Genomic DNA, 10,570 nt, shown 5'->3' with positions numbered 1-10,570 from the left:
ACATTTGTGTTGAAGTTGAACTTATTTGTGTCTTGAACCAATTTGTGTGTCGAACTTAAGTGGCTGAAATGACTTATGTGTGTGTGCTGGAATTCTGAAATTTATGTTGAAATGCTGAATGAGATGTCTATGTGCTGAAATGCTGAAATAGATGTGCTGAAATGTTGTGTATATATGTTGAAATGTTGAAGTACATGTGTTGTGATATTGTATAAATGTGCTAAAATTTTGTATGAATGTGCTGAAATGTTGTCAATATGTGTCAAAATGCTGAAATATAAATGCTCAAATATAGACGCCCAGCTGGGTATTTTTACCCACGGGTATTACCCATACCCGGCCGGGTACGGGTATGGGACCAGTTCGAAACCCGGGGTGCGGGTATGGGTATGGATATGGGCGGAAAATTTTGAAACGGGTGCGAGTTTGGGCACCTAATACCCATACCCAAAACCTACGTGTGCCATGTTGAGACATACTTGGGTACATGAAAAAAAAGCAATCGGTGAAGTTACTCCCTCCGTTCGGTGTTATAGGGCCGGCGAGGCACGAAGCAGCATCCCTTTTTATTATTGGACAATAAAAAATTCCTATTTAAATGGACATAATTAACTGCACGGTCAATCAATTGCCTGACTAATTAATTATATTAATAGCTTGATTTAAATTGATTTCTACAAAATTTCCCAATTTAAATGGACCTAATTAACTACACATTTAATTAAATACCTAGTTAATTAGTTGCATTGATGGTTTTATTTTCAAATGGATTCGGCGCTAGGTTTTGAAATTCTTTTTATATTAATGACTACAGGGTTCAAGACGAACAACATACTACTCCTTTTTAATAGTAGAGATTTATCCGCAGCACGCCAAATCTAATCCGGGAGATCTATGAGGGTCCAGGAGTTCCACCAGGCCAGTCGTTGGACCGCATCTCCACAACCCACATATCTCGATCCGTATCAGTTACAGTCCACAATGTAAATCATTGTGCGGGCTTAGTATCTCGGGTTGCTCATGGAGTGAGTGTATGTGCATCCACTCCCTCGGTCAAAAAAGTTTGTCCCAAACTTTCCTTAAATAAATGTATTTAGCACTAACTTTTTCGAACGGAGCGAGTGTGTGATTGTGAGCTGACTGTGTTGTGCTAAAAAAACGTGGAATGTGTCCTAACTGTGCCTAACTGACGGAATCCACACCTTCCCTCCCATGGGCGACGGGGGAGTATCGAAGCAAGCAAGCAACCAATGGATACCTTCCCACGCCCAAAGGACTGGTTCCACGATTCCACGAGTCCCTGTCCCGGCCGAACCACCATCAAGGAAAAATAATGAAACACAGAACATGACAACCCAATAATCCCCTGCTGTCCACGACGGGATTAGGTGCCAAGTCCAAATTATTGTTCACAGCTTGCAGTTGCGGGGACGAGTCAAAGCAAGGAATCGGGGAGGAAGGAAGCCAGCCAGCCGCCTCCCCCGTGCCAAACGAACAAAACGAATTATACTACTACTCGTTCCAGGAAGAGTCCAATCATCGCCTACATGTTACCATCACCTCGGCCCGTATGCGCTACTGATCCAATAAGCTTTTTTAGAGGGGGAAAGAAAGTCGCAGTTCGGTGGCGGGGGTGGCGATCGGCCGGCCGATATATCCGGGGGCTGGCGTCGTGGGTTTTGTTTCTTCTCTTGCGCTGCCCGGGGAATCGGTCGTCGGTCGTGACCGTGTGTTGTTTTGGGCTGGGTGATCTTCCATGGCGTCCACGGCGTACGCGCGGGGGTCCAAGCCGCCGGCCGGCCCCGGCGAGCGGAGGCAGCCGCGGCTGGCCAAGGAGCTGAGCAGGATCGAGCCCAAGAAGCTCGGGATCGGGCTCGTCGCCGGCTGCTGCCTCGCCCTCCTCACCTACATCTCCTTCGCCCGCCTCTTCGCCATCTACTCGCCGGTCTTCGGTGAGCACCTCCCATCCAGTTCTTCGTCTTCACGCAGGAATCACTTCTTGGATGTTTGTTTGGTTTTGCAAGCTTGCTGATTGAGAAAAATTGTCGCTGCAGAGAGCACGTCCATGGTGATGAAGAACGCGCCGCCTGCGTCCACGGCGGTGCCCAGCACGGAGGAGGCCGTGCCGGTACAGAAGAAGATCGAAGTCGAGGGCGGTGAATATCTGGCTGGAGGCGGCACGGAGCCGAAAGAGCCCGGCTTTCCAGAAGAAACAAAGATCGAAGAAAAGGTGGAGACCCCAGCGGAGACAGAAAGCACCCAAAAAGAGGAGACCGCGGTAACCAAGCCAGGTGAGTTCTTTTCCATTTCTTTCTGTCTCTACCTCAATCCGGGATCTTAAAATGAAATGAAAAATACAGATCTTGCCTATAATAGATGATGATTTCCCAAAGAGCTTAGCCTTAATCCCCTCTTCCATGATGTACCACTAATTTAGTTCATTCCCAAATAGTACTACTTCGTACTTTAGTCTGAACTTAGCTTTAATCCCCTCTTCCATGCTATACTAATCTACTTCATTTACGAATACTACTTCCTATACCTAGTATGAACTTATGATCCGTATTTTGGTCAGATGGTGGCGATAAAACAGAAGAGGTCAAGGCCACGATGACCTGCGACGAGAACGCCGTGGACGAGGGCTTCCCCTACGCGCGCCCGTCCGTGTGTGAGCTCACCGGCGACGTCCGGGTCAGCCCCAAGGAGAAGACCATGTTCTTCGTCAACCCGTCGGGCGCCGGCCCGTTTGACGACAACGGGGAGAAGAAGATCCGGCCGTACGCCCGCAAGGACACCTTCCTGCTCCCGGGCGTCGTGGAGGTCACCATCAAGTCCGTCGCGTCGCCCGTGTCCGCGCCGGCGTGCTCCCGGCGCCACGACGTCCCCGCGGTCGTCTTCTCCACGGCCGGCTACACCGACAACTTCTTCCACGACAACACGGACGTCATGATCCCGCTCTTCCTCTCCACGTCGCACTTCGCCGGCGAGGTGCAGCTCCTCATCACCAACTACAAGCCGTGGTGGGTGGCCAAGTTCGCGCCGCTCCTCAAGAAGCTGTCCAACTACGAGGTGATCAACTTCGACAAGGAGGCGGACGTGCACTGCTTCCCCGGCGGGCAGCTCGGGCTGTACCGCGACCGCGACCTCATCATCGGCCCGCACCCGACCCGCAACCCGCGCAACCTCACCATGGTCGACTACAACCGGTTCCTCCGCCGCGCCTTCGGCCTGCCGCGGGACGCCCCCGCGGTGCTCGGCGACAAGACGGCCGTCAGGCCCAAGATGCTCATGATCGAGCGCAAGGGCACGCGCAAGCTGCTCAACCTGCGCGCCGTCCAGGCCCTCTGCGAGGAGCTGGGGTTCGAGGTCACCGTGGCCGAGGCCGGCGCCGACGTGCGCGCCTTCGCCGCGACGGTCAACGCCGCCGACGTGCTCCTGGCGGTGCACGGCGCCGGGCTGACCAACCAGATCTTCCTGCCGACCGGCGCCGTGCTGGTGCAGATCGTGCCGTGGGGCAAGATGGACTGGATGGCCACCAACTTCTACGGGCAGCCGGCGCGCGACATGCAGCTCCGCTACGTCGAGTACTACGTGTCCGAGGAGGAGACGACGCTCAAGGACAAGTACTCCCGCGACCACTACGTCTTCAAGAACCCCATGCAGATCCACGCGCAGGGGTGGCCGGCGCTCGCCGAGATCGTCATGAAGCAGGACGTCATGGTGAATGTCACCAGATTCAAGCCATTCCTCCTCAAGGCGCTTGACCAGCTGCAGGATTAATTAGAGCGTTTGTTTGGGTTGTTTCGTTTATGTGGCACCGTTTCCATAGGCTTCAGTGGAGTTGGGGTATAGCTGATGATGAGTTTCGTTTTGTAACTTCAACCAAAGTCAATTCATTTCATTTCTGTTGTATACTACACTTGAGTTACATTGCTGACCAGAGCACTCGAGATGTACTACCTGTACTCAACTGGGAACAGCATATAAGTTCATACTGATGAATTGATGAAACTGTCGCCTGTCGCTAGTCTCTGAATGCTAACTGTCCTGGCCATGTCATGCAGATCAAATTAAAGAGTGCAATGTTTCTTTGACAGTGAGCATGTTTTGTAAGTTGCTGACGAGTTTCATTTTGTAAGTTCAATCAAAGTTAATTGATTTCATTTCTGTTGTATACTACTACACCTGAGTTGCATTGCTGACCAGAGCACTCAAGATGCACCCGAGATATCGATTAAACTGTCGCTTGCTTCATCTGACTGAATGAGTAAAGTAATTTTCTTAGCCTTGTCATGCAGATCAAGGACTGCAATAGCTTTGCTGCCAGTGAGTTGTCCACTCACATGCTTTAGACAAAGCACGTTTTGCCACAATCTCGAGAGACGGCACACAGCCCAAGTACGATATTTCACCAACAAAAGCAACTGGATACCCGTCGGGTGAAAAAAACAGCTGGATATCGGACAGCAAGTTGTGCAACAGATGCATCAATCAACGGATGATTGCACACTGTTGATGCAGTGAGGAAATGGTGACACGCTGCCTAGAAGCATTATTGTTGCGCCCCGTGCAGATTCTCATCATGTCCCGTGCACGTCAAAAAAGAGAGTTGGCGCGGAGAGCATAATACTAGCACATATCAGACGATCATGTGGACTTTGGTATATGTCCTGGGCATCTCCAGTGATATATATTCCCTCCATATTAAATATACATGCCATTTTGCTTACTAGCATGGCTATCTAGATTTTTTATTGAACATTATTTATTTTTCTATATTATATATGAAACATAATTTTTTTATATTATAAATGTACTTTCCGGACAGATTACATTTGAAACAATATTTACAGTCAAAGTTCCAAAATTATATGTATATATATTTGCCGTATGGAGGGAGTAACTGAAATCTTCTCTACTTTACCAGCTAAATAAAAACAGCATAAACACTAGTAGAACTAAATGATAGCCCACATGTTTTTAAAGAAATATTTGGCAATATATTTCAGTGATTTTTGGCTGTGTGGAACATGAAAAGTTCAGAGTACTAATATGATAATGAAAACTGAAAATACATATGACTTATTGTGTTTCATTATTATATATAGTTGTAAAATATTTATTAAATATGAATAGCATAATACTCATGGATGTTTGCAAGTTGAGGTGGGCTTAGTCTGTATGGTTGTATGTTGAGGTATGCCCTTTTCCACATGTTGCATGTTGAGATAAATAAATTAGTGAAACAGACTATTTAGATTCGGAAGATGATTGTCTTTTCTTTGCTTATGTTTTGTACGACTCCAGAATTTAGCTGCTTCTTTAATGGGAATCGACGTGGGCACCCATTGTAAAAAAAGAGGCTGCAAACATAATCCTAAAATAATCATGAATTTCAGGATACCCACTTTTATAAATAAGAAAAAAGAGAGGTAACTGTATGTTTCAAAATTCAAGAAAAAACACGAAAAAGACAAGCACAAATATCTTGATTTGAAAGTTACCTATGTATATATTCGTGAAATAGTATGGCCATTTGGAACCTACATAAAAATGAGTACTCTTGTTTTCACCTAAGTTACAAATGGGTTATATTATTTTCTGAAAATTCACATCTGAAAGTTTCTAACAAAAACCTTACAAATATGTCATTTTTTTAACATCTGAAAGTTACCATCTGTCGCTTGCTTCATCTGAAAGTTTTAACCTATGTGCGTGATATTTTTAGAATTTTTCCAACCTTACAAATATGTCATTTTTTTAGCTGTACAAATATGTCGTGATGGAGTGGATTCTTGTATACCCCTTTCCAAAAAACACTCTAGTAGGCGCAACCACTAATCCATTGTAGTGCTCACAGGCGATTGATTGTGAGGAGCTTTGTCCAAAAAGACAGAGCTTCAAAACGTGCGAAGTTGCTCGAGTTTTCTGAGCTCTGGTTTGGCGTTTGAGATGTCAGAGATGCTCTAAGAGCAACTCCAACGAACCGACCCAAACGGACGACATTTTTGTCCGCTTTTTATCCGTTTGGATCGGCTCGGCGGACACAAATGTCCGGTGCTGTGTTTGGGTTGGCGTGAGCGCCCAACGCTGGCCAGACCCATTTCGTCGGTGCGCAAAAAAAAATATTGCAAGCAGTTTGAAAAAAAAAATATACATTTAATTAAACATAAAAGCCGGCCACGAAGGCCGGCAAAAGTCTACATTACATTAATAAAAACACTAAAAACAAGACGACATGCTGCCCTAGGCGTCCTCGTCGGCGGCGGCGTCTGCGTCGGGATCGGTGAGGTCGATCAACGTCGGCGCAGGGCCGGCCCAGGGGAACGTCGTGTTCCAGACGGCGGCGATGTCGGGCTTTGCCGCCGCTGCCTGGGCCTGGCGCGCCACCTCCTCGGCCTCGCGCTCGAACATCTGCAGACGCTCGCCCTCCCGGCGCTCCTCGGCCAGCCAAACGCGGCGCTAATGGTCGAGGTAGGCCGCCTCCTGCTTCTCCGTCGCCCCGAGCCAGATCGGCGGAGCGCTGACCCACTCGCGCCCTACTCCGGTCTAGGAGTAGCGCTCGCGGTAGGCCAGCTTCTCCGGCTCGGCTTTGGGCGGGGACGGCGGGGCCATCGGCGGCACGACGCAGTCGCCCGCCGCGGAGAGGGCCATGGCCTCCACCATGGCAGCCTCGAAAGCCGCCTCGTCCGCCTCCCTCCACCGCTCCTCCTCCTCGCTCTCCTTGATGGCCGCCTGGTAGGCGGCCTCGGCCTCCTGGTCCTCGTCGCGGACGATGAGCGCGGGCGGCGGCAGGCTGTGGTCGACGCCGCGGACGCCGTCGCCTCGCCTCCTCGTGCTCGAAGGCGAACCATCGAGCCCAATTGGGCGAGTCGGCGGCGAAGTGTGGGTCGGCGCGCTGCTCCGACGTCAGCAACGCCCGCCGGGCCGTACCTCCTCCGCATGGGCCCTCGCCGTCCGCGGCGCCGCCGGCACTGGGATCCTCTCCGGATCCAAATGCCAGTCATGCGGCAGCGTCACATCCGGGTACGGCAGAGGCACGCGGTGGTGCCAGTGCCACTTGGCCTGGTGCAACGGCACGTTGATGCGCTGCCTCTGCCGGGGACCGCGCGCCGGCGCGGGGAGGGCGGGGAGGGAGGGGGAATGGCGGGCGGTGGCTTTGCCCTTGCGGCTGCTGCCGATGCCGGAGAAAAAACCCATGCTGGCGGTGGCTAGGGTTGTACCCGGCGTGGGGGCAGGGGTGGCCAGATGGAGACGTGGGGCGAGTGGTAAGTGGATGAGGACGGCCCCGCCGCACGCCCGGCTTAAAAAAGGATGACCGCCGTCGCTGACGCGTGGGCCCAAGATGGGCGGTCGTCATAAATTATGTTGACCTTGGCGGTTGGATGGTCGCCAGATGGGGACGCGGCAGACGGCGAGGAGACGTGCGGCGCGTCCATGCCGACGCATTTCAGGCATAATTTTAAATCGGAAATGGATCGGCGTGGACGCCGGACGAACACAATTTAAGTTTGGATCGGCGTGTTGGGTCGCCACTTTTATCCGCGCCGATTCAAACAAACGCAGGCGGGTGAAATGAGTCGTTTCATTGAAGTTGCTCTAATTGCTTGCACTGGAAATGCGTGCGACGTGGGTTTTACTTTCGGCACGGTAAGCTACCACTATGCCAAGCTGATGATGTCAAAAATAGAGTGGAAGTATCTGGCAGCATCGCATGGCGGCTGGCTCACTCGAAGGTGTCGTACTCACAGCTGAAACCAGTATGACAACTGGAGCCATCCCAACTCTACTCGTAGTAGTAGTACTACATCACAATTCATAAACACGTAGCGTAGCGAGGCAAGACACGCAGCCGCAGTGCGCGCTCTCTCTCGCCCATGCCCATGCGTTTGCGTTCCACCCGACTCGAGGAGGCTAGCCCCAAGACAAGCGTATTGCGTTCCTTGGCTCGCGCGGCGGTGCGCGGACACGAACATCATGGCTGTGTCTTTTTCCTTGCAAGTGCATCACGTGTCCCGCGCTCGGACAGGCGGCAGAGCGTCTCGCGGCTTCCTCCCTCGGTGCGAGACAACTGGGAGACCGGGCGAACAATCCATGATTAAGGCCAACTCCATCGCACGCGACTCTAAACGGACGTTTGTTTTATTCGGATTATATCTATTTGGGTAAAGCAATAAGGTCGTGTTCGGGTGTATCCTGAAATCGGTGGCCGTGTGCCCAGTGCTGGCCGCATCTGTTTGCTCCATTCTATCCGTCAATGTCAAAAAATGCCCATATTTTCATCAAAACTAGTTTGCACGTTCAAATATTTATCTGAAAATTAAAATAGTTTTATAACCTAATTGAAATTATCTTTAACAAAATAGTTTTACAACCAAATCGAAATTGTCTTGACTGAACATAAAATGAACCAATACATCTATTGGTTGCCAATGTAATCCCACACGTGCTCAATCAAGTCATTTTGAAGATTCAAATGAGTGTGTCAATCACGCATCTCACGGTGGAATTGGACAAACTGTTCAAATGTGGCCGGGTCTTGGTGCAGATGCTCAATATTTTCACCTTGATAATCAAATCTTTGGTCGAAGATACTCTCATCACGCTCGTCCTCGACAATCATGTTGTGCATGACCACACAAGCAGTTATCACCTTCCAAAGCTTTCTTTTATCCCATGACAGTGTAGGGCTTCGAACGATACCCCACCGGGATTAAAGCACACCAAAAGCACGTTCCACATCCTTTCTAACACTCTCTTGCATTTGGGCAAATATCTTTCTCTTCCCACCTTGGGGTTTCGAGATTGTCTTCACAAAAGTTGATCACTGAGGATATATACCATCAGCTAGATAATATCCGTTGTTGCACTGGTGGCCGTTGATCTCAAAGTTGACAGGTGGGGAGTGGCCTTCTGCAAGCCTCGCGAAGACTGAAGAACGCTGCAGCACGTTGATATCATTGTGAGAACCTGCCATGCCGAAGAAAGAATGTCATATCCAAAGATCCTGCGATGCCACCGCTTCTAATATGACAGTGCACCCGTTGACATGCCCCATGTACTGGCCCTGCCAAGCAAATGGACAGTTCTTCCACTCCCAGTGCATACAATCTATACTGCCAAACATGCCTGGGAAGCCTCTAGCTCCGTTGGTCGCCAACAATCTCTCTGTATCAGCGGCAATTGGCTGCCTCAAGAACTCTGGGCCAAACACCTCGATCACAGCCTGACAAAACTTGTACATTGACATTAGACATGTTGTCTCACTCATACGCACATACTCATCCACCAGATCGCTTGGAATACCATATGCAAGCATCCGAATGGCCGCGGTGCATTTCTGATAAGAGGAGAATCCAAACTTGCCAAGGGCATCCGTCTTGCACTCGAAGTATGGGTCATGAGCAACCACTCCCTCTCAGATACGATTGAACACATGCCTTGCCATACGAAAACGGCGACGAAATTTATCCGGCTTGAAAAGCGGGGTGTTTGTAAAGTAATCGGCATAGAGCAGGGCGTGGCCTCTCTCCCTGTTGCGGTTCAGGTTGGGAGCACGGCCAGGGACTGACCCCTGTACCGAGGAAGATGCCGTTGAATGTGGTCGTGAACGACCAGTGCAGCCAACACAAGATCTTCATCATCCGACGACGAATCGTCCGATGAACAAAGGAAGTGATGGAAGAAAAACTCGTCTCCACTGTCCATACCATTATGGGCAAAATGTCGAACACCTTGCGATCGTGGTGGCGAAGAGGCCGCGATGATCACCTCGACGCAGCAGGGGTGGTTGCCGGCCGCCTACTGGCCGCTCTGAAGCTCTCGTCGGAAGCTGCCAAGGCCGTCGTGGTATGTCGCCGGCGGTCGTGTCCCCTCTGCCACTGGCAAAGACGGCGACGGTCAAATCTCCTTCGATCGACGGCCAAAACCACGGTGAAAGCGTAGGCGTGGCGGCGGCCATGTCGAGACGTGTTTTGGTAGGGACGACCAGGGGCTGCGCGGAGGAGGCGGCCGGAGAATAGCGGTAGCGCCGGCGGCGGGGCGGGGCGGGAGAGAGAGGGTGGAAGCGTTGGGAGCGGAGGGACTGCTAGTGTCCCCGACAGGCGGGCCACGAGGAGGACAAGCGCGTGCGTCCAGGCCGTCCACGCGCGTCCAGGCCGTCCGCGCGCGTCCATTTCACCCCAAACCGAGCGCAAGTTTGGGCCGAGGATGGGTCAAAACGGACAGAATCCAGACATTTGTCTGTTTGAGGCCGCACGTTGGGCCGCACTATTCGTCCGTTTTACCTCAAACGGACGCGCGCGGACAGGATAGGGTCGCACGGTGGAGTTGGCCTTACTATTGCTGCTACGCCGGAGAGAATCTGCAGTCTGCCAGTATAGAAATAAGAATCTGCTAATTTTTGGTTTCCACCGAAAAAAATGTCCTCTCCTTTTGAGTGCTTTCCCTCATCAGCATTTTAACGTGTATAACTTTAGGCTCATCAACCGGCAAATCCGGCCTTGAAAGACCCGGGTGCATCAGGCCAACTCCATCGCACGACCTCAAACGGACGTCCGTTTTGTACATT

At 50.9% G+C, this 10,570-nt stretch overlaps 1 protein-coding gene across 1 annotated transcript; it reads left to right on the top strand.

Moving 5' to 3' along the window:
• Positions 1–1,525: 1,525 nt before the first annotated feature.
• LOC125520289 (beta-1,2-xylosyltransferease XAX1) lies at positions 1,526–4,011 on the top strand. Its single transcript, XM_048685171.2, has 3 exons — positions 1,526–1,952; positions 2,055–2,291; positions 2,576–4,011. The coding sequence occupies exons 1-3, from the start codon at positions 1,757–1,759 to the stop codon at positions 3,778–3,780; spliced, it is 1,638 nt and encodes a 545-aa protein (XP_048541128.1). The 5' UTR covers positions 1,526–1,756; the 3' UTR covers positions 3,781–4,011.
• Positions 4,012–10,570: the final 6,559 nt, after the last annotated feature.

The sequence above is a fragment of the Triticum urartu genome, chromosome 7A (assembly GCF_056163025.1).
Source record: "Triticum urartu cultivar PI428250 chromosome 7A, HENAU_Tu73, whole genome shotgun sequence".
Taxonomy (NCBI): Eukaryota; Viridiplantae; Streptophyta; class Magnoliopsida; order Poales; family Poaceae; genus Triticum; species Triticum urartu.
The sequence above is the reverse complement of the archived record's forward strand: the minus strand, read 5'-3'. Positions and strand labels throughout refer to the sequence as shown.

Excerpts from the sequence above, each read along its gene's own strand:
- LOC125520289 (XM_048685171.2), top strand. The coding sequence starts at position 1,757 with ATGGCGTCCACGGCGTACGCGCGGGGGTCCAAGCCGCCGGCCGGCCCC. Across the intron at positions 1,953-2,054 it reads CATCTACTCGCCGGTCTTCG|AGAGCACGTCCATGGTGATG; the intron begins GTGAGCACCTCC and ends TTGTCGCTGCAG. Across the intron at positions 2,292-2,575 it reads GACCGCGGTAACCAAGCCAG|ATGGTGGCGATAAAACAGAA; the intron begins GTGAGTTCTTTT and ends TATTTTGGTCAG.